This window comes from Anoplophora glabripennis, unplaced genomic scaffold, assembly GCF_000390285.2.
Source record: "Anoplophora glabripennis isolate ALB-LARVAE unplaced genomic scaffold, Agla_2.0 scaffold687, whole genome shotgun sequence".
Taxonomy (NCBI): Eukaryota; Metazoa; Arthropoda; class Insecta; order Coleoptera; family Cerambycidae; genus Anoplophora; species Anoplophora glabripennis.
This window is the reverse complement of record NW_019416786.1, coordinates 51,982-76,820: the sequence shown is the minus strand read 5'-3', so window position 1 is coordinate 76,820 and position 24,839 is coordinate 51,982. Positions and strand designations below refer to the sequence as shown.

Genomic DNA, 24,839 nt, shown 5'->3' with positions numbered 1-24,839 from the left:
TCATCTACTGTTGAAAAACGTTGTCATGCCCGGAGAATGGGGTGGTTTCGACATCACAATGATGCCGAGAGTTGGACAAGCAAAACGACATGCGCCGGTACGTTATCGTGAAGTACAATCCTCGTGTCCTTGTCATTTTCTCCTGATTGCCTCACGCAAATTGCGCAAAACTTTTAGGTAGTATTTCTGGTTAACTGTACGACCGGGCTGTAAAAATTCGTGATAAATTATTTCATTGCAGTCGGAGAAAACGGTATGAAGAACCTGCGACATTTTCCAACATTTGTGTCAATATTAAACTCGTGGCTGTATATAGTAACGGCACCAAAAGCCTTCTTTGACATTTTGAATGCTTCACTGCAGTTAATTTCTTTTTTAACACAAAATATCGGACAAGCTCTCTGATCCGACATTCGCCACACAAAAATATCGCTAAAAACATTGAGATAAGTCTTACTCATTCGCTCGCTAAACATAAAACAAAACTAAGAGAGGCAGCTACCTAAAAACTGGCAAGTGCGTCACTGACAGTATTACCAATGCACAAAAAAAAATTCAACTCGATAGACAATTTGGAAATTTCTGTTACTTTTTTAACTGATAGTTATTTAGATAGTACCAATAATAATACCGCAGCAATAAATTCGTTATATTGTAAACACGAGACACAAACGGAAAAAATTTAGAAACTGATGAAAACTGGTATCACTACCGCTTTTATAAAATGTCGTGCATAACTTCCCATTATAAGATAAACGGCGATAAAGAAAGGTAATTGCTTTGCTGTGAATGATTAATTATTCCATTTTGGACTTTCAATTTCTAATGAAAGAAATAAATATTAGGTATAGATTTTTCGAATTATTTTAGATGTAAATTCCGTAATTTTTAGGATTTTAAAAAAAATAATCCTAAATGGTACCAAAAAGTAAACTCCAACTTAAAATAATACCCTGTTTAAATATTTATTTCGCTTTTATAATTATTATTAATCATGTAACAATTAATTAGTCAATTGTAAAGTAACAAATTACTTAGAAATCTGAAATGCAAACAAAGAAAATTTTTATCCACAAACCCAAACTTGTACACGCAAAAAATATATTTTCCGTTGAATTCTGTTATTGGAATTTTTCAGGCAACCTGGGATAATTTGCATGAAAGGAGTTGCCATAAAATTATTTCACATATTAAAAAGTTCAGACACACTTGACATCTGTAGAAAAATTATAGTTAGTCTTTAAAGTTGTGCATTTTTAAGTGTGATAGACTAACATAACATATTTTTATTAGGTTATGCTTCACGAAACTCAAACTTCTCCTGCTAGCTATCGAAGTGAAGGGAATTGAAGGAGCGGATACGAAAATTTCAATCAACCCACGAGGTGCAAAGATCGTCGCTAATACTCAGGGATTCTTCATAGCACAGTCAGCAGATGAAGTGAAAAGGTAAAATATTTTATATTACAAGCTGAGTCAGTAATTGAGTCATAAAATTAAGCACGAAATGTAACAAAAATATTGAAAAGCCGCTTCTGAAGTGACAGCTTTTTGAAATAAGGTCCTGTGAATATCTGCCACGCTTTAGACGATGACAGTCCGCAAGCTGATGATTAATGAGTGTCAGCGCCTGTGTTCCTTTTTTGCTTCTTTTTGCCCCTGCCGCAGCATAGATTTTTTAATTGTGCCTTCAGCTCAACAGGAACATGAGTTGTTTAAGTTCAGGAGGTGAGTAGTGAGATTTTGATCCCGCCCTCAGTTGCGCACTGGACATTTCACACATAAACGCATTCCTTTTGACCTGACCGTCAGGTGTCAACATACTGATGGATAGCGCGCTGACCGTTAACGCTTATATGTGCCTTAACGTTGCATTTCTAAAAGACTTGGCGTTAAATATAAAACTAAATAAATACACTTTTTTCTATACCTATGTAACTTTTTAATTCGGGCAAAAGTTGTTGAATGTTACAACTAGAAACAATTTGTACAGTGCTTCTAGAATATATACAGTTCAGATAGCGTTATCCTGCATCATACCATGTTTAATTGTTTACACCAGCATCTTAGTGGAACCGGGAGTTAAAAAAACATACCCCTAAAAATGAACCGTCAAACAGTTGCTCCTCAAATGGCAAAGCAAGTGCTTAACGAAATCAAACCATATAGCACTAGGAAGCTTGTTCACATTAGATATTAGCCACTCAACAGTTTGGAGGATTCTTCAAAGATATTTTTTAACCTTTATCATACTTAGCGTGTATAAGCACTTTTACCAAATGATTGTCCAAATAGAATGGTTTTGTGTCAATGGATGCAAGAAAGAATAGGGCAGAATCCCCGATTTTTTTTTTTTTTTCACAGATATTTTTTACTGATGAGACTAACTTCTCCAGCCAGGTATGCCATAAAGAATTTTTGTAACAATCACATATGGACTTTTGAGAATCAACATGTGGTATCAGAAAGTCATCATCAACGCTAATTTTCTCTTAATGTGTGGTTGGTAATTGTCAGACACTTTCTGATTGGCCAATTCTATCTTATGGGCAGGATCTAGATAAATTTATCGCAAATTTTGTAGAAGAGGATTTTGACAATACTGTTTGAAAAAGTCCCTAGTTTGTTAAACCAATAAATGCTGTTTATGCACAACGGAGCTCCAGCTCATTTCAGTTTGGTTGCTCGGCTATATTTAGATATTGCATATCCAAATCGTTGGATATGTAAACAAGAAGATAAAAAGAACCTTGGGTTCCACGATCCGCAGACTTAAATCCTCTCGATTTCTTTCTAACAAGTTAAACGATTGATTTAAATGACCGCAATTGAAAATTTGGAGGAATTACGGAATCGCCTTATACAAATCCTGGCATTTTTCAACGTAATCGCCAATTAATTCCTAGCGGGACAGAAGTTTGTAATGAAGTTGAAGGTCGACATTTCCAACAGTAAATTTATTTCATATTTCTTTAATAAAGTGTTCTAACTCCGATAGCAGATATTTTTCGAATTAAGTTCATATAGAAGACCACCCTTACTTTTTGGCAAGGAATGGAAGTTTTTCGCAATACTAAAGAAACACCACAACTATCTATCTTAAAACTACATTGGATTTGTGCTGAAAATTATTGTCCATATAGATATTCAGAATTAGGGGTGGTGTTCTAGATCATAAATTTCAGAAGTTGGAATATAAACCCCTTTTCATTTATTTGACTATATTTCTCATGCACACTCATTAACTCATTTTTTTAAAGATTATACAGCAGTTTTGCGCGACAGGGACTGTCATATTAGAAGCTACCCTCTGTTTCTAAAAATACACTTTTAAAATGTTACTAAAAGGAAACGATAAATAACATCACAGTTATACAGGGTGAGTCAGTTTTTTGTGGTAGGATTTTAACAGTTGATAGAGATTCATTTATTTTTTAATAAGAAATGTTCTTATAAACGTAGGTCTTAGAACGCTTCGTTTGTGAGATATAGGGTGTTGAATACACACTTTTTTTAAGAATTTTTCTTAATATCTCTAAAAGGCCAACAGATATTAAACTGAAATTTGGTTTTAATAATACATTAGTTATGTTGAATAAAACAAAGATATCTGTTATTCATTTCACCCAGCAGTGACGTGCCTGAGGTGGGTTACTGCCCCCTTTAAAAAAATAATTCGTACGCCCGTGGATTTTTCTGGAAAATAACATCATTTCTAAATTTTTTAATCAATTCTGAACAAAACAGCTCTCTTTCAATTTTTTATAAAATTAATTTATTTGGCATGAAACTGTTCCAACGATGCTGGTACCTAATAGGTGCACTTGTGAATTAATAAGAAAAATATGACGTAAAACAAAAACGATTGAACGAATAATAACAGTTGATAGAGAATCATTTTTTAAAAAGAAAAGTTCCTATAAACATAGGTCTTAAAACGCTTCGTTTGTGAGATATAGGGTGTCCGGAGTCTGTAAATGGCGCCGCAGACGAAAAATTTTCAAGGTCACGCATTTTCCTGGCACTTTTGAATTTCAATGAACAATCCATTTATACAGAAGATTTTTCACAAGAACGGTATAAATAAATTGGAATAAACTAAATATATTTTATTAAATTATTAAATATTGTTTATAGACAAAAAAGTCGTTTGTTAAATTTACCAACGATTCAACGAATTTTAATTTTCCTCGCCGTGTTATGATTTTTTCCTTATCTTTTTTATATACTCGTATATGTACATTATATTATATTCCGGGAGTTATACGTGCAAATCCGAAATCCGGGACCATACAGCTAATTCCCGGTACAATCACAGAAAATCTCAGTCATACCCAAGTGGCAATATGTCGTCAAGATCTGCACTAAAATTTATGAGTCCACGAAACACATCAGGGTTGTCCGAATTTTCTGTCTCGTCGTGTCCGCGAAGTGCTAATTCGAAAGCTCCGCAAAATTTTATGCAATCTATGATTTTAGATAATACATAACGATTTTTCGTTACCTGTTCATTGTATTATCCCAATATGCAGAATCTAACTGACTTCTTATGTTTATTTTACCTAATGACTTAAATTACTTAAATCTTTCACACTGTATATCCATGCTTTATCCCCAACGGAAAGTAAGCACGGAAAACAAAACAGTGTATTTTTTAAATCACACCCGCACACCCACTCTGCTTGTGTGTATACATTATTATTAAATTGTCTTTTATAACTTTTACTTCGGCTTGTTCCACTAACTTCAATATTTAATTGTGGTGTTGGCCCACCTAATTCTTTTATTTTTAGTTTATCCTCATAAGGCAGAGAACCAAATAAAGTTTTTTTTTAAACGAAACGCTATTCATTTTAATAACTATAATATCCGTAGACGCCTAAAGGAAAATATACACACGTGCCGCTTGCAGAAATAAACCACCACATACCACGTATGAAATATTACTGCATTTACTGCAGCAGTGGCTGTCGTTGTTGCAGCCACAAAAGCCCATATAAAAGTGTACTGGGTTACGTGCCTGATTAGCCAATAGAAACAAAGGACGCATCTAACTGTTCGCTGTGCACACATTTTGTATTTGAGGTTGCATATATTAAGGGGCGTAGCTCGCGTCGTAATAAATAATAATATAAGCTCCTAGATTTATTTTAGCACGAGTACATTTGGATTCTTTAAATATTTTGTTGATATTTAATATGATTAAATACATAAAATTTTATGTGTTCTGCAGCTCCGCAGCTCTTATGGTAAAACCGCCACTGCCAACAGATATTAAATTGAAATTTGGCATGAAAAAACAAACACAGTACTTAAAAAAAAGAACCAATTGACACACACGTTACACAATGTTCGCGTTCTTATGTCAACGTTATAACATTTATGACCGTTTGCACCGTAGGGTTTAATACAGGATTAAGTCTGATCTTGGATTAAAATATAAAATTTTGTTTGCACCTTTTCAAAGCTATGTATTGATCTAGGATTAATTTAAACCCTCAATTTTGACCGCTTAAACTTGGATTAATGAGAAAATATAAATTGACACTATTGACAGTACTTAGCTGCTAGTTATAATTTTTTTAAATAGGCATTTCTTCCTGAATATGAGTGAGTGGTGTTAAGACATCATTAAGAACTTTGAAATTCTGACTTTGATGTATTGGATGATTTTGATATTCACGAAATAGACTTTGGATTTCCTAGATATATTAGAAATGATCTATTTCATAATCTAGACAATATGACTTTCTTCCGCAGATTTAGGTTGACAAAAGAGACCACATTACATCTGCTAACTTTAATTGAAGAGGTGTTGGAATATCCAAGTGATATGTAAGTTTTACGAACATGTTGGCATGAACACGATGCAACTGGCAATCAGAATTTTGGAGTTATAAAAAGCTTTTATTCTTAACATGATTTGGTATTTCTGGGAATAATCGTGTATCTCCTATCCAACAATTGGTTCTATGCTTGTACTGGTCATTTGCCTGCTATTGCAGACTTTTCAAGAATGGACATATCAACAATGTCCAGAATAATTGTACGAGTATCAATTGCAATAGCTCGGCTTTATCAGAGATACATAAAAATGCCAAACCCAGAAGAAATAGTTAGTGTGCAACATGAGATCTATAAAATTGCATCATTTCCTAGAGTGTTAGGTGTCATTGATGGTACTCATATTAAAATTTTGGTTTGAGAATTTGACTTTGACATATTTTTTTTTCCGAACATAACTGAACATAAGTTAGCAGCATAATAAAAGCCTTAAACAGTATTCCTAAAGCCCAGTTAAATTTAATCTACAATCGGCAGTAAGTGGTGCAAAAGCTGATTATTAAAACCTAGTTTTAAAATTAAATCAAGTTCAGTTGAACTTGGCTTAAATTCTAAACGGTGCAAACGGGCATTAATCGTTTTTGATGATTTTCAAGGTACATCATATTTTTCTTATTACAAATGTATTACCAATATCGTTGGAACAGTTTCATGTCATATGAATTTAACCAAAAACCGTTAATTTTATAAAAAATTGTTCAGAATTGATTAAAAAATTTAGAAATGATGTTATTTTCCAGAAAAATCCACGGGCGTACGAATTATTTTTTTAAAGGGGGCAGTAACCCACCTCAGGCACGTCACTGGTGTGTGAAATGGATAACAGATATCTTTGTTTTATTCCCCATAACTAATGTGTTATTAATACCAAATTTCAGTTCAATATATGTTGGTCTTTTAGAGATATTAAGAAAAATTCTTAAAAAAAATTTGTTTTCAACACCCTATATCTCACAAACGAAGCGTTCTAAGACCTACGTTTATAGGAACTTTTCTTATTAAAAAATGATTCTCTATCAACTGTTAAAATCCTACTACAAAAAACTGACTCACCCTGTATGTTGCTCTGCATCAGCCCTTTTCAGTATTAAATGAGACTTCATCAGAAAAAGCCTAATTAAACTACAGCCTCATGAAAAAATATGTCACAAATTGATAAAAAATATTTTCTTAAATGTCATTTATTAGAACATTTTAACGCAATAGACAGATTATTTTTGAAATGTCAGATAAAGATAGTAGTAATATTTGTACAGGACGTTTTAAATTAGATGGGACAACATCGCTATCAAAGACAAAAATATGGTTAAAGTTAGACACAGTTGCATACTTTTGTGTCTAGTAATATTAGTTATAGTCTCGTTAAGATGTTATTTATTTGAAATCACCTTTTTTTCTCTCTGCAAACCCCATAAATTACAAATTTAAGGCACTACACCCCATATACCTTAATTTCTGTTCACTTCCCGGACGCATCTACAAAATTGAAACTGAACTGAAAACTATCATCTTTGAAGGAAAAGTTGATGTTAAACTTTTCGATCCAAACATCGCTAAACCACAGATTCCTAGGTAATCTGTGACTAAACCGTAACATTTGTTAGAATCGAAAGAAAATAAAAAATCCGTTACTTAGCTATCCATACGCAGACGGATAAACGTTTGATTTGATATTTCCAAGCCAGACCTTAAAACTTCATGTATATGCGAGTCGAGCCCCGAGGTCCATCAGGCTAGTTCATCGTACAATAAATCTGAGCGTCCCAATTTTTCGTTTATATGATAAACTGAGCCACAAGTCTCGCCGGACAGATTTCCAGTGGACATAAATAAATCTGTGACTCTCAGTCAGCGGACTTCATCTGTTGGAAACGAAAACATACATTTTTGAGTAATGTCTCACGGAAAATTCAAAGAGAAACTTTGACAACAAATTGTGAAACGCGAATATTATTGTTCTATTATTTTCAAAACAATAGGACACACATTCGATGCGCTTCCTGGCTGGAGATTATGAGATTAAGGAAAAAAGCCGAAAAAATGTAAAAACAATTGTCTTTTAAAAAAAGAAAATTTAAAAACTGGAGTAGTTCGAAATAAAAATAGTTAAAAAAAACTAAAATATTTTTTCAAATATATTTTCCACATACAGTGTGCCCGTTTTTCAGGTTAACACCTCTAGAAATGTGAAAAGGTTGTGAACTTTCCGCAAACTAATTTTTTTACAAATAGTACCCTGAAGGAAGGTTATATTCTACTAATCTTTTTATTAATGTGACAAAAGTCTGACCTACTACGATTTAAAAAAAAAGGGTAGGTTTTCTAGAAAGTGGTATTAAGCATTTTTTTAACAAAAAGATAATATCTCCAGGCTATCAACAACATCATCAAAACACCCATCAACACCCATCAAAATACCCATATACCAAATTTGATCGACAAATGTCTATTGAGTGTATTTTATGAGGCGCCAAACTTCGAAAAATAAGGCAACTAAAAATTATAATAAGCAGGTCAAAAATTGCTGTGAAAGTAAAAACAAGTACCAGTCGCGCAAAGAAAAAATACAGACACTATAAATTTAACACTTTTAATTGCGGCTACCACAGTAAGTAAAAGAATAACATATTTTAATAAAACATTAAAAAGAACATCTTAATTATTCATGAATAAACGACAAAAGAATGTCAAAATATCATTCTGCTTCCATATATCGATTTTTGGATATTTTTTTAAATTTATTGCAAAATTTAACGTGATAGAGTATTTTGAAGTTCAAATTCATGATCAGCGTCCCCAGAAACATGTAAGATCCCTACATGCGGGTGCCGATGAATTTAGGTTTGTGGTGCTGTATTGTCAGTATACTCAAAAATCGAGAAATAGGTCAAATTACAAAATTTCAACATAGGATTTCTCAAAGACGCAAAATTATATCGGGTTAAATCCAAGTCCGTTTTAAAGAGTAAGTATACTTTAAGAACCAGTAATGGTTTTAGCAAAAATTTTTACCTATTCATGTAACATAACCTCAATTATGCCAAAAAATCGAGATTTTGGCACTTTTAGGTTAGGATATGTCTAAAACCCGAGCCAATTGAGAAATTTGGACCTCGAATTCAGCGCACCAAAATCCTTCGAAAAAGTACATTCTGGTTTCTGGATAAGAGGGTCGGCCAAATTTTTTCGGCCTGCATTATTTTAAGCAAAAGTTTCATATGAACGTCCGCTTCGTTATTGAGATAGGTACATTGTGTTAACTATCAGATAAATATTTTCAAATAAAATTAAACAACACCGTAACAGATTACAGGCTCCTACAGGCAGGAGTTCTTCGCGGTAGTGTGTTGGGTCTCTATCTATATCATATATTTATGGCAGATATACGAACCTCTAGCGATACGACAATCGCCACATTTCCTGATTTTAAGGTCATTCTAACAATAGATCAAAATCTTCAAACAGCATATACAAAACTACAACATCTTCTTGCTAGATTGGCTCAACCAATGAAACATTAAAGTCAACAATGACAAGTCGACCCAAATCATCTTTATAACAAAGCAGTATCAGTCCTCAGGTCACATTAAATAATTTGTATCCACAAAAAACGAGGATCTACATCTGCACCAAAGGTTACCCGGCGCCTCCACCAAATATGTCAATATATTATTTTTCTCGGGCTACTCGCTTGGCTGCTAAGACGGTAGGAACAGAGAGACAAATCAATTAATTTTTACATTTTTATTACACAAAACATACTTACACCTCTGAGGTTGCTTTTCATGTGGAGGACAAAATGGTGAACTGGCTCCTGGCCATTGACTGGTTGTCAAAGTGACTCCGGACTGGCCCCGCTTTACAAAATGCTAAGTGCATTAGAATTAAACAACCGGTAGAACAATGACTGAATCAGTCCACCAGTTTATAGAGAGAGTAAGCGAGAATTTGCAACTGGACACTTTGCGTTGTTTTTAAATCTCTTGTGTAATACTGACATGTAATTGATTCCAATTATATTTATAAATTTTGTTCTATGAAATGAGTTAAATGAATAGAATTCGCACCGAAGGTATTTTTGTAAAAATCTACTAAAGAAATGTGTCCAAATAAAGTAATGCCATATGTCCATACATATTTATCTTCTCAAAGCTTTGACTATAGTTACAGGGTGATTATTTAAATATTGAATATTACTCTTCATCTATCTAAAATACTTATAGTTGACAATATGGAAAACACACAGCAAAGCCAAAAAAAAGCAATTTCTCCAATCCAAAACTTTCAGGATAATAACTAATGCTCCACGGTATATATTAAATGTACCCTACGTGAAGAGTTGAATTTATAAAAGATGTAATCACTAAAGACCACAAGATATGCAAAGAGCAATTGGGACCATCATAACCAGCTCGGTAACGAGTTTACCAATAGCTTCCTGGAAGAAGGTGAGAAAGAAGGAGATTTAAAAGACAATGGCTAGAAGATCTCATCGATTTATCATATTTACTTTTACTCTGTACAAATTGAGGAAATTGTAAACTAGCAGTGAGTTACAAAAAAAAATGTATATTACAACTGATAGTAGCTTTGTTTTCATTTAAATTCGAAACTACTGACTATAAATCAATCCCCGCCGATGCAAATACTCGACTACGAACTCAATATGTGTAATTAACTCACTCATCGTATCGCTGCTCTTAACGTGTTGCTCCCTACTTTCATTATTGCTTTGCTGTCTACTTAAGTATGTGCTTAGCTTTAGACACCTCGTCTATCGCAACTCCTTAGACGAAGACTTGGAATTACCTGGAATTTTTATAATACTTATCTGTAAAAACAACTTGACAGTCGCTCGAAAATTGTTCAACCATAAATAATGGCATTTTGGATATCAATTCGGAAAAATATTATACTCCATATTAAACAACTTTGCCCCCATTGCTCTGTCCACTGATAACTTCCAAAATAGCAATGTTCTCATATTCTATCTGAAACACTATATAATCATAACAAAAATAAAAGAATATTTTTGTTGCATATGATTGTTATTCTAATTTTGCTTAATTTATAGTATCATTAGTAAACATATGTATTTATACTTACACCTCAATACAGTGTTATTAAATTAGTTCACTGAAAGATGAAAGTAAACAGTTTTAATACAATTATTATAGTTTTATGTAGCAATTTTGAGAATTTCAGTTTTTAAATATGTGTTCGCTTTTCCAGGGCCTGGTTTTACTGCAAAGCTTGCCACGAAGAAATCAAAGACGAAACACTAATCAAGAAGTGCAAGTGCAAAAACTGTGAGTTTCTATCCTATTTACTGTCTATTTCCATATATTTATGTGCAGATGCAACAGAACTATGTGGTTAGATGTTGATATAATACTCATTCATTTCCACTTTCACGTGTTTTCGAATATCATTTAATATTTACAACACCTCTTATGACTACCCGACCTTTATTGATGCTTGGAAGCATCAGGCTTTCACCTGTGTCTGTTACACGAAAACATTGTGGCGAATAAATTCCAATATTTTTAATTTTATAAATATCATTTGTACTTATAAATAAAAAATTTGACAAAGTGCTTGTCCATTATAAACACATCTTAAGAAAAATTTAAATATTTTGTGGAATAGAACTTGTTTGTCTCTGTAAGAAGAAATTTCTAGGGCTGGTAGTATTGGTTAAAATAAAAGAAAAAATGAACTACTTAAAGTTTGAGGGATAAATTAAAATGTTGATAACTGTTTCACAACAGCTGTTAAAATATTGTAGATGCTATGAACAATATTTTTCAGACCCCTGTTAGACTCACATAGAATTCAATGGTTTTAAAATAAATAGTTTTTTTCAAAAATCTGCTTAAAAATTCAAAAAGTTTTTATAATTTTAAATAAAAAAAATTGTCCGTCTTCTAGTCTCAACAATATTTACGTGCTTTTGTGAAAGAAAAATTTATTGCAAGTCATAGAATACATATTCTTCTAAAATTTGGGTCCCTACATTAATTTCCTCAATACCAATACTGATGAGACTATAGATTTGAGCCCTACGGTCAGATAATTGAAGATCAGCTACAATCATAAAACAAAAATAGGCACTCTTTCTACTGGTATGGTAGGATTGACTTGGACCAAGTTAGATATTGATATCAGTCGATGTTTGTACATCTTCCATGAGGTTTTCCGGGTTTTCTCATTTCTGAAGTAGTAAGTAGTACGAATTATTAGATACGCCGTTCTTGGTCAAAAATATGACCTACAAAATCATAAGATGCCATACCTTCTCCCGCATCTTTGAGAATTACTTATTATGCATAATATATTAATAACATTAGAAATTTTTAAAATGAAATCAATTGTAAATAATTTAATATTTACACGTACCCCAATTCATCTCTGGTCTGGAAAATGACTACGTTTTTTCTTAAAATTGTCCAAATTTTCCCAATTTTCGTAAAGACTAAACTACTCGTTTCAAATCTATACGATTTTGTTTTAGCACCATCAAATGTAACACGATTTAATAGGGGTTTGAAAACTTCCAATAAAATTTTGTTAAAATTTGCCCTAACACTGCAGCTTCCCATAATGTATTTTAATGGGTACCTAAAGTAGGATCGTATTCGATGCAAAGTAGAGCAAAAAGTTGTCGGTCCTTTATCAAAGGAAAATCGTGTCATCATTTTTAGGAGGCGTAAGATGAACCATTTCAAATTTAAAATGAAATTCAATGTTAAATCTGAAATACCGCTGCATACGCACTGTGTTCTGGTAGTAGCTGTAGTCGCCCAGGTGCATCGAGTGTACGATGTGGTCGGTTATACGTCAAATACTAACCTGGCGAGCTTGATCGTAAAACAGAGAGCGCCTCCAAAAAACAAGTAAACAACAGTGGCGCGCACAGAGGTAAAATGTAGTACAATGTGGAAATTAAAAAACAAATTGGATTTATAATAAATTACATTTAAAATAAATAGTTTATGAGAATGAAGGAATTTTTGTAGGAACAAGGGTGTCAGACGTGAACTGATCCCTTAAAAGCGTACTGCATTGGTTCCCTTGACAGGCAATGATTTATTACTTTGCATCGAATATAATCCTACTATACGTTCATTCTTCTTTTATTTTGACGAGTATTACCGTTCATCGGAGTTTGTTATTTACATTCGTATGTATTTTATCCGCACAATGTTTGCAGACCGAATATTTAAGTATTTTTCTTTATACCTCAATTTAAAATGTTTATGGTGGCTTTTAGTGGCAGTTCAACAACGTAACTGGTCCCACGATCTAGGTAATTGATCTATATTGACTCTAGATCTGTCTAGATCTTGCCTGACAAAGGATCAGCTCGTTCTTCTTTTCTTAATAATTCCTAGTTTTTGTTTTGTTACTATGCATTTAAAATAAACACATTCCAATTCTTATATCTCACTTATCTTAGGGACTGCTATTGGTATGTGTAGTATAAATTATCAGAATTATTACCAATTTTCGTAGTTTCCCTTTTACTACTGGTTGCCCCAATTTTTTGCAATCTCAGGAATATCTGATTGGAAAAATTAGAAAATAATTTACAACAAAATTCTTATATTATTACCTGAGAAATAAACTCATTATTTTCTAATTTTAAATGGATATATCTCGATAGCAAAAATTTTAGGCAACTTGTATTATATACAATGCTGAGGATTTTGCCTGTGTAACGGAATGTATATTGACACACATTCTGTACCCTTTTGCACATTCTATGCATGGTTAGGCTCATTTTTCATAAGTGATAATATATAAAAATGTTCTAGTAAGTACCTATTAAATATAAAATTGTGCTAACCAATGTTCTAATTCATCACCTCGATGTACTTACCCTGGGCTGTCCTTAATATTTCAGAGGTTTGTTTTTTGTATTTAAATCCTCATATTATAGAAGGTATCTCCTACCTTCGATTTTAATTTTTAAATTTTTTATTTAATCAAAATCTTAAAACGACTTAGAAAATTTTTGTTTTGTTTTTTGGCTTTTTCCAGATGTTGGAATGATCTTGATGCAAACTGGCATGGTTAAACAGGGCCTAAACTACCAAAGATACTTGGATGGTAGGCCAACGTACATATAACATGCTTCACGATGCTACTTATTGTTATTCGATGTATTTTTGTTTCAGTGTAGGCCGTTCATAAGCAGGCTAATTCAGCTAATCACTGTTCTCACAAATTAATAACTACTAAATAGAGACCATTTTTTGAGATAAATCGTATTCATCTCTAAACACTGTCCTGTTTGGCATGTTTCCTAAACTAACATGAAGCTGCAATATGTTCCTCTCATCCCAAGGCTTTAAGATATCTAAAAATTATTAACACAAAAGTAACCAATCTACCTTTTTTTTCTATTGAAAATGAGACCTCTCGAACAAAAAACACCAGCGAATTATATTTTTTTAAGTATTATAAAAATTGTTTTAATTAATGAGTGTCGATTTATCTCATTAAATTCCCTTTCACACAGCTGAATCTTCAAAAACAATGATCCGGCACCGCTGAAATTCGCTTGTTAAGTTATGAAGTTAATGCTAGTTTCGACAGTCCACGTGCTTCAGTTTTTTAAGGTCATTTTTGAAGTTCCATTTATCTACAAGTTTTGGTTTTATCCTACTTTAATTTATTATTTATCGTTTATTCCCCACTCGTACTGAAAGCAATACATATACTAATACGACAGACTCCTTATTGCCCAGGGCTATATACCTATTTATTTTTAATGTAGATTTAGCTGAAAATAATATGGTGTGAATAAGCTTGATTAGAAAAGCGTCGGGAAAATAATATATTTGTTAATATTCACATTGATACTATCACCTATACTGATGTCCCTTAAGTCGTTCCCAAACTTCTTCATAGTCTTCCTTAGTAGAAAATTAACGGAATATGTTCAAATAAGCTAGGGGATCAATTCCGATTCCTTACGAAGATATAGCAGTTGAAAATGGCAATGGTTTTCTGGTTATTAATGATTCATATACACTGTTACATAGAGATGGGTTGTATGGAACCTTGTTCTTATAGCGATTTTGATTTAAAAAAAAATGTCGAATATTGTCTATTGGAAAACGCATGTCTAAAACCTATATCATGGAAAGGTGATGTTTGTAAATGCTAAAAAATGCATTCAATGAGTTGTAGATATATTGTTATCAATGTAGCTACGAAAAAGTGGATTTTGTGCAACCTGTATCAATATGAGATATTAATAACCAAAAACTTGTACCAAATTAGATACAATCCTTCAACTGGTTTAGCAGATATAATCTTCAAGCTGCTATATTTCATAAGGGATCGAAATTGAACCATACTTTATTCAGACCTTTTGAGTTAATTTTGCTTAAAGAATACCTTGTAGAATTTTGACAATCGCATTAAAGATTACATCCTGTGTAGACATATTGCTATCAACAGTAGTATAGATTAACCACATTTCTGTGACAGATACTATTATCAAATTTCTCTATACTACATCTATAAAATCTGCAAAACTAAAAATTCAATGTGACAATATTTTAGAGACATTATTAAAATATTAAATTAGGAACCAAAATGAGTTTAATTAAACTAAATACAAAAATTTACATATAAATATTGTGATAATATTATTAGTTTAAAAAAAATTTGACAATTATTAATCAGTTAAACAGGACAGTATATAATAATACACATCATTGTCATGAACCAACAATACTTTATTATTTTTTCCGCTTTTTGGTTTTATTCTAGATGCTCCAAATTGATTAACCCTCTGTTAGAATTGTATTATTTTTTCTTTCTATTAACTGCTGGATCATTAGAAATTCTTACTCCTTGACTAGAGATCTGAACCTGAATGTTAATAAAATTTATTTTACAGATTAATATCCAAATCAATATTTTTCTGGTTTTCTTTGGAACAATAAGAACCTCACTTTTATTTTACAGGCATTGAGGTATAGATCTCGTAACATATTCTAAAAAAACTTCACTTACATTCTTTTCCTCACTATTCTTCCTCCGCAGTTGATCAACACTGTAGTACTCATTAACAATCGCCTTTCCTCATTTTGCTGCAAGTTTTAAATGTTTTAAATCGTCCTTGTCTTGAAATCACAGATAATGTACAATAAATATCCCTTCAGGAGGATCCACATTAACATCTAAGTGATTAAAAGAATAGAAGATAGTGTAGACAAGCAAAATTAGAGCAGGATCTTTTCTACGCCAAATATTATTCTTTCTTACAACTCTATCTATCTGGATACATTTTGACTGCAATTTACTGCCTATATCTTTTTAATTTAGCAGTTTTGATCATTATAATTATTTATAGTTTCCTGATTTTCGAGTTTAATCTACTCTAGATTTTGCTCCTTCAATAGCACCTAATAGTTTAGATCCCATATTTATTTTTATACACGCAAATAAATAATTTAAAATTCATGATTATAGATAAAGAGGGGACAAAAATGATTAATTACTTACCTACAAAAATGTATTTGAATGTTCACACCATATTATTCCGAAATACCTATGTTAAGTGACTCAATGACAAAAATACCGCTAGGCTATAACTAGAAATCCCTTGCAAATTTTTGTTACCACTAACAATGATTTTTGTCTGGTTGGCTGAACAGTGGCTACATTCAGGAAAGGTGTGAGAGCCATCCAGTTGGTTGGCCGAGCAAGTACGTATTAGTCATTATCACTCTCACAGACACATCCTATCTTCACTTTATACACTTTTTAATCTCAAACTTATGTAAATATATTGATCAACGAAAAAAAAATGTATAATATAATGTTTTTAAAGCCGACATTTTGGCTGGGACGTCACTAATTTAAATTTTAAAACAACAGTTATATTACGACAATGAACAAATGTGGTAGTATATGGAATCACATTTTTCATGTAACAACCCCTATATTTTTGAGAGAACTAGTGAAATCAAACGAAATATTAATTCAAATATTCAAGTTTTTAGATTATTGTATCATATACAAATAATAATAATACTTGTCATAAAAATGTTTGTACAGTTTTTTTAATAGAATGATCCTAAAGTTCCATCATAAGCCATAAAAAAATATCAGTTAATGAAACTACTTAGACATTTCGGAATCGTTCTCTTATTCAAAAGAAACTTTGGACTTGGATATCAAGTCCTCTGCTCGGTATTTATGTTTGTTGTGTACCAGCTGCCGTAGAAAGGACCCCACACTATCTTTATGAAAATGTGGGCTCGGTCAAATTGGCTGAAATTATGTTAAGTTGTTGGTTTTATGTCTTCGTAGTACTTCGGTCCGAAAATCAATTCTTTCCTAGTTATAGGTAGTCAGTTCAGCTGATCCTAGCTGCAAAATAGTATGAGTAGAATATTGAAATAAAAACAGTAAATTTCTGAAATGTTTATAGAAAAAATTAATCAGATGACTTCGAAAAGTTACTAATTATCATTTTTGACATGTGCCAAATACGAAAGTGGAAGCTGTACCGGCCCCATCTCCGGTGCCCCACCACCTAAAAGATGGGGAAGGAGGAAGGAGAGAATAAACAGTATTATATTAAAACTTAGGTTACGCTGGCTCTGAAAGTAGTATCACATATTCTTTCAACCATAAGATTGATTATTGCATTATCAAATTCACTTATTGATACTTAGATATATTAGTGCATTTAAGAGAGAGATGTATGAATGCAACCATTGTATAAGTAAATACTTATACAATGATGCAACCTACAAACTACTGTTGCCAATGGTCAATGATTTAAGGATTAAAACTTAAGTTCAACTTCGGGGATAACTAACATCGTCAAGATAGACACATTTATTCATTAAAAATATTTAAAAATGATAAAACAATAAAATAATACATATCTACAATATTGCCTGTGACGTTGCCGTTCTTGACTTTTACGTATCGTTTACAAATTTCAGGTGGTTCCAAATCCCCATTTCGGTTGAAATTAATTCGATTCTTCTATCTTCTCTGTAGAGTTTTGGCCAAAGTCTTCTCTGCTTCACTAAAATATTGGCACTAGATCTACTGCGTGTCCTGTATCTGGTTTATGTTCTGCAACTACTGATTTTTATCCATTATTTTTTTAATAACATGTATATTCCTTTAACCTCGTGCTGTCTGTGTCCCTGTTTGTCCAATAAAGTTTGATTTTGTATTTTCTTGGATGTTTTGTCAGGATCTACGTTAAAATGTATACTACAGTTTTACGGAATTATAAATTGATGCCATGAAAATGAATGCAATCTTATGAACTTTTGCAACCAGCAAAATTGGTACACGGTTATTTCGGTGAACAAAAAATGATTCCACTTTTTATTTAAAAGAAAAGCTAATACGACTTCTTTTTATAATGGTGTAATCACCCATATATTCCTAGCCTTACTCATTATAACAACATACTAATTATGATTCAATGAGTTTAGAAAAGGTATGCTTTTGATTTCATCAGTTCTCTTACGATTACGGGAATTTTACATGGAAATTGAATTCACTAATTACCATTAAGATTTGGCAACAAAAAATATTTGTAAACCGTTAAACTACAACTATCCTGAGATGATATAAGTTTTTATTAGATAGTTCTGGTCAATTTTCGTAGAAATAAGTTCTTGCTAAAGTTTTTTCCTCCGTAACGTTATAGATCGACTGAATTTTTTTTAATCGAATCTTTTAATTACTGTTATTAATTTTCTCATACTTATATACTTATGATGACTTATATTTTGGTAATATATACTCTATGAGCAACTAATTCAAAATTCTAATTGTCCATGCCACGTGTCTCTGTTGAAAGGGCTTTGAAAACATATTTTTAATAATCTCATTGTACGTTTTCCTTCGAACGTGGTTGCCTTACGTGTATTTATCTGTATGTGTAGCACTTCTTCTTTATTCCAGTTCAATGAAAGTAACATGGGACTGATTACTCTGTACTTTTAGAAAAACATGCATTGAGATTGAGTGAACAAATGAATAGTTTATTTTTCCAACTCAACATGTTTAACTACTTGACTAAACTTACACAAGGCTTGAATTAATAATAGTTTTATGTAAGTGTGTTAGTTTGAAGTTATTATCAGGTATAGAATGGTGTGTTTTATAAATGTGTTAGAGTACTGCATTATTTGTCATTTGAACATATTAACAATTTCCATTCTCATTACACCTCCTAAACAAATTATTTTGAGAAACAGTGACGATTTTCATCTATAATTCTTAGTACATTCTTTCAAAAGTACCTATTGCAGATTTAAACTATGAAATCTAATATAATCTTCCATTGAATTCAATTTGAAAATCTTTCAAAGAATTACGTCCTAGTTCAGCGAATTAGTTTCTTGATATGGATATTGCCATTCCAAAATTTAGTAATTTCAATGTTTCAATTTTCAGAGAAGTTAAAAATTTTATGGACAAGGTGAAACCAAAACGCCCAAATTTTATTGAAAGGTTCTAAGTACATCACAAGTTAATAAATAGTTTCATATAAGTATGTGCCCGAAAACCCTTTATTTACGAGATACAGAATCTTGAATATTCTTGAAGGTATTAAACTAATAGGCTTCTTGCACATGCCGGATTTTTTATATTAGTTCACATATTTAAATATGGCCTTATTTAAAATTATTAATTATAAAATGTTTTGTGAAAACTTTTACTCGAAAATTGACTAAATCGTACGTTGAAATTTGGAGATGAGCATCCTGTAGGGGCGTGTCGTAGAACGAGTTGCTATTGGTGCGACGTCATCGGTAAGTAAACTGGCCGCTTCACATTAGAAAACGATGTCGGTCCTATTACTTCTTAAAAACATTTATTATTTTTAGTTTACATACGATACGATAACGATACTGATGCGCTGTTATATTTATTGCTTTCCATTCTATTATGTAGGTATACCTAAATATGCACCTATGTAGCAAAATAATTAAGTCTGTGTAGGTATAATATTTTAGTTCAAGTAAGCTTTCCTCGGGTAGCATAATATTATTTACTACCAAAATAATATTCTGAATCTAAATTTGTTATTTTAAATAATCATAATTAGTTTGTAGTTTTTTAAAAATTCTTAGTAATGTTTGTAACATGACCGAACAAGGTTATGCTAAAGCCCAATCAGACAATTTACCGAATTCCATGATGATTGCGAAGTTTTTTCGAAAAGCATTTTATTTTATTCGGCAGAAATAAGGGGAATAAAAGCAAACAGGTATGAAAATGTGATTTATAGATACTTATCTGTATAAATTTATTTTAAAATACATTTTTTTCTGGCGATTTTACTAATGTATTTTCACACATCGTTACAATGCACCAGTAATAGTATTAGACTAGGCGGTATCTGTTTTGGTTTGGGTGAATCGTATATCCATGGAGATTATTGGCTTTTTGGCTTTCAAATATCACTAGAAATGAAAATTTTTCTATGCTCTCCTAATTGACGGATTCGAATTTTTCAAAAAGCGTTTGAAAGCTTGAGAGCCCTTCTACAAGTGATTAAATTTTCAAGTATCTAACTGCCTTGATTTTTGCTGTGCAAAATTTTGAAAATTTGCAAATTTTTTTTCAAAATCTGGATTGCAAAATTATTATGCAAAATCTATCTAACCGATTTTGATGAAATTTGGTGTCATGATTCTACATAACATGAAGTTTTCTTGAGCCAAGTATGAAAGTCCCAACCCAATTTAAAGACATCAGAAGTAATGTTTTTTAACCCCACATTTGGCTATTTTTTCGATTTTTACAATAATAATCATGATTCATTCAATTTGTAACTAGTCATATTTTGTAAAAAACTTAATTACAAACATTTTTTTCCTCTTCCATTTTCGCCTAAAATGAACTTTAAAAGATACATAATAGGAAGAAAAATATGACAATTTTCGAATTTTTTTAACACATTGTGCCGCCAAAAGTTAAGCCCACGTTTTTTATGCGAAAAATTTTAATTTCTAGTGATATTTGAAAGCCAAAAAGCCAAAAATCTCCGTGGATATACGATTTATCCAAATATGGATATTTTTGAAATAGATGCTGTCTGGACTTTATGATTTAGAGGGATTTGCTATAGTTATTATAAGTTTAACTTCACAAATTTATAGTATATATAAGGTATCGTACTGCTTATTGACTCCACTCCACACATTTAATAACTAAAGCAGTCAGCTGCACTGTCGAAACGCGTTATTGTATATGTCGCGCTTGCCATTTACTTACCGATTTTACCTTTTAAAAATAAATTAATATAACAAAACCTTTAGTACCTTTGTTTGTAGTATTCAGTGTAGATACAAAAACTATTCAAATATTTTTTTCTGCAAGAGGCCATTCAAATAAAATATCTTATCAAATGAAGTCAAACGATGTTCTTCTAGGTATACCAAATATATCTAAATCTATAGACAAGATTGTTAACTGTTGACATTGCGAGAAAATACTATGCGGGCAGCCATAACAAATCACTACGCTCTAGGATAAGTGTAACCATTTAATTAAATGCGTATGGATATAACGGAACACCGCACATAATAACGCACCAGAGCCTCGCGCTTATTATTTTCGGACTCTCGCGCAGCTCACGATGGACGAAAAAAAGCTAGAAAGTGAGGGTTGCCTCTTATATTTCGGGAATGGATGATCCTGGTGCTGCCATCTGACACCCGACTTGCCTATCGTAAAGTTCGACTTTGTGTCGGTTTTGACGTACAGGCGCTATTTGTGTTGTTTACAGTGACTTGAAGAATCTCGACCCGGCTAAAAATGGAATTAAATCGTGATTATGTCTACAAAAGTGCATCGATCAACTTAATTCGACTTTTGTCGATGAAGCACCATCAAAAACTACTGTATATCGATGGTATCGCTAACTGACCAATTTCGTGAATGTTGTCCAATATCGTTGTTGTTCCAGAAAAACACTGATGCTGTGCACTGATACTGCAAGATCGTTATGTGACTTATCGTGAGATAGGACATTAGTACATTCAATATTGCATGAACGTTTGGCCGAACAAAAAACTTTGTCCGCGTTGGATCCCACATCATTTAACAAATGTTCAATCGTGTCGATTGGTCGAAGGAAATGATCAAGAAATAATGCGACGTCAAACGGTCAATTCTGAATAATACACAACCATTTGTTTGCCAGAAATCTTTGGCAAAAGAAGAGTAACCAACCGTCCAAGAAGCATCATTCTCCCGCAGGACAATGCGAACTCTCACACATGGGCATAATAGTCTTTTTGATAATTGATGAGTCATCCGCGGTACAGCCCTGATTTGACGCCCAATAACATATTTTTATTCCCGCACATCAAAAATAAATTACGAGGTCAACGTATTTTGTAGCCTGGAGAAGCGGTTGATGCGTTCAAAATTCATGTTTTGGAGGTACCTCAATCGAATTGAAATAAGTGCTTCGAAAATTGGTTCACGCACATGCAAAAATGTATTGATCTTCATGGAGAATGTTTTGAAAAACAATAAAGCCTTATACGATGATTCATTTCTTTTTCGTTATCTTTTTAGAAAGAAAAGATATTTTAAAAAGTTGTGGCATGTGTAAAGAATTAAATCGTCTCAACCGTTTTCTTGAAAGTAAAAAATCTTGAATTTTCTAGATAACAAAGCATTTCTGGACACATGTTTAGAAAAACTCTTTATAACTAGTGACAGAATCCACTATTAAGTTCAGACAAAGATTTTAATTACAATTTGTATATCTGTATATATGTTAGCAATTTTTTAACTCACACAGGAAGTTTATCATAAACCAAAGAGTTAAATTTTATTTTACTAAAACGTTAAAATAAATAAGAACGTGAGATAAAATAAAAAAAAATTGTTCCATAATATATTAATCTCATTGTCATGTAAACTCACCATATTACATATTTTCACAATTTCCCATTTTCAATTGATGTGCAGGCGAGGTGGACTTCCCATTCTCAAGTAAGTGACAATAAATAAGCTTACTTATCAGGTGCTCAACAAAAAATGGGGAACATTTGCCACAGGATCACTAAACCAATCATAAGAAATCTTTCTTTTAGCTTATCTGTTTACACTCTGTCTACACGATTATCTTTTCACTTTTGTCTCACTTCTCCTCCCTAGACTTCTATAAATTTGATTTTTTCAATGTTTTTGCGCATGTTCTAGAATTATGCATGGTTAAATGTTGTCACGTGGAAACTTGTAAAGCATATTGTTTGCATGCAAATTATGTATTTCTTCTTAGTATTGAAATTTTAGTATATCAAAAACGTCATAGTAATTAAAAAAACTGTATGCTACATATTATTGTACTATTAGCAAGAATGTTCAAAAAAATATTGTCACGATTATTTTTAATAAAAACTAAAATTTAAATTTATCTAAAGGATTCGTTAATTTATAACAATTTTGAAAAGTTTGTGCTGTCATGTCGAAAACGTCAGACATAGAGAAACGACTAAATTGTGCAATTATGACCCGGAGCTATTAGTTTGGAAGATTTTTGTCTATTTCCGGGTTTGTGTGAAGATCTTTACTGAAATGGAAAACATTTTTCAAAATTATTTCTGCTTCTGTATTCGAATAATGTGCAATCAGACTTCAAACGTACATTTCATTTTTCAGCAACCTACAGAAATTTTGGGGCCATTATTTTCCTCATTCTTTCAGAACAACAAAAATATGATACCGATGATGATTTTTCTAACTAAACAACGTTTGGATCTAGAAATGAATGAAGAATCCAATTAAATACATATTTTTAAATAATTAATTTTTTTAAATGAGGCTAATGCCTAATGGTTACTGAAAGATGAAACATTGCACCACACATCTGATTTTATAGTGGAAAAGAAAAGCGGAAATAGATTTAAAAATATGTTTTCTATTGTCGTGAAACTTTTCAAATGAGCGCAAGAATTTTGAATTTATCAAATAATCTCACAGATTGAAAAGGGTGTTTTCGACGTTATCGGAATTCAACGCTATCTTCTCTCTGTCGATTTTCAAAATGGAAATATTATCCCATTAAATTTTTAGCACGCCGTGTATGAGCCTACAGTTTTTTTTTCTCATCACTTAGTAAACTTAGACAAATAGAAACAGAAAAATAGAAAGTATAATGTAGGTTCTAGATTAAAAATAGTTGAATGTGCGAGATTGGTTTATGGTTTACAGATGACCATCATCCTCCTCCTACTTTCACACCACCAGAGTTGCCCAAGAAGGTTCATGTCCGAGGTACTTCTCTGAAATATTATTCACCCCCCTGTTCCTATCGCACCAAATTAGTTCTAGATTTTTTTTGGTTACTTTTTGTCTTAATTTGTGCACCTATTGGCACCTTCCATCAATTAGCAAAATCAATATTCATATTCGTTTCACATTCATATTCAGTTATCTTTGTTCAAGGTCTCTATGATAATACCTTCACTGTTATGCTGATGATTTATCTTATCTATATCAGAATGAAAGTAATTATCTCTCATCCTCTTAGAATACATATTTTTTTTCTAAAGGATATATAGGTTCACACGATAACGATTAAATTATGCTTTCTTTAAAATATTATGTCTTAGTATATTGAATATTAGAAGAATGTAAGTAGGGCTGTTTTTTTATATTGGGTTCGTAGCGTTTTTATTGAATTTATTTCTTTTTAATAAACTAGTTGCATGAACTAATCAATTCCAATATTCACTATACCAACGATCTGGTAGTTTTTCTATTCCACGCCTGAAGAAATTTGGTGGTATGGAGGAGAAGAATTAACTAAACCAGTTTTGACACGCGATTTATCATATATCATCATTAAAGCAGATTTCTCGAAGGCTGTTCTATAGAGAACGAAAGAGATGAAAATCTGATGGAGTAAGATCAGGAGAATAGGGCGAACGCGCACTACCTCTTAGCCAAGCTCTTGAATAGCCGATTCT

The 24,839-nt window shown here is 32.1% G+C and overlaps 1 protein-coding gene across 11 annotated transcripts in view; it reads left to right on the top strand.

Annotated features, from left to right (window-relative positions):
* Positions 1-24,839, top strand: part of LOC108912913 (calcium-activated potassium channel slowpoke) — a 200,782-nt gene that overhangs the window by 156,349 nt on the left and 19,594 nt on the right. For 4 of the 11 annotated variants that reach the window (XM_018718340.2, XM_018718326.2, XM_018718339.2 and 1 more), the window contains exons 13-16: positions 1,294-1,449; positions 11,077-11,153; positions 13,888-13,956; positions 24,082-24,144. In XM_018718340.2, the coding sequence (XP_018573856.1) occupies positions 1,294-1,449; positions 11,077-11,153; positions 13,888-13,956; positions 24,082-24,144 (365 nt within the window). Of the gene's footprint in view, positions 1-1,293; positions 1,450-11,076; positions 11,154-13,117; positions 13,154-13,887; positions 13,957-16,520; positions 16,572-24,081; positions 24,145-24,839 lie in introns of all 11 variants that reach the window. The other 7 variants (XM_018718338.2, XM_018718335.2, XM_023455449.1 and 4 more) reach the window with 5 other exon arrangements.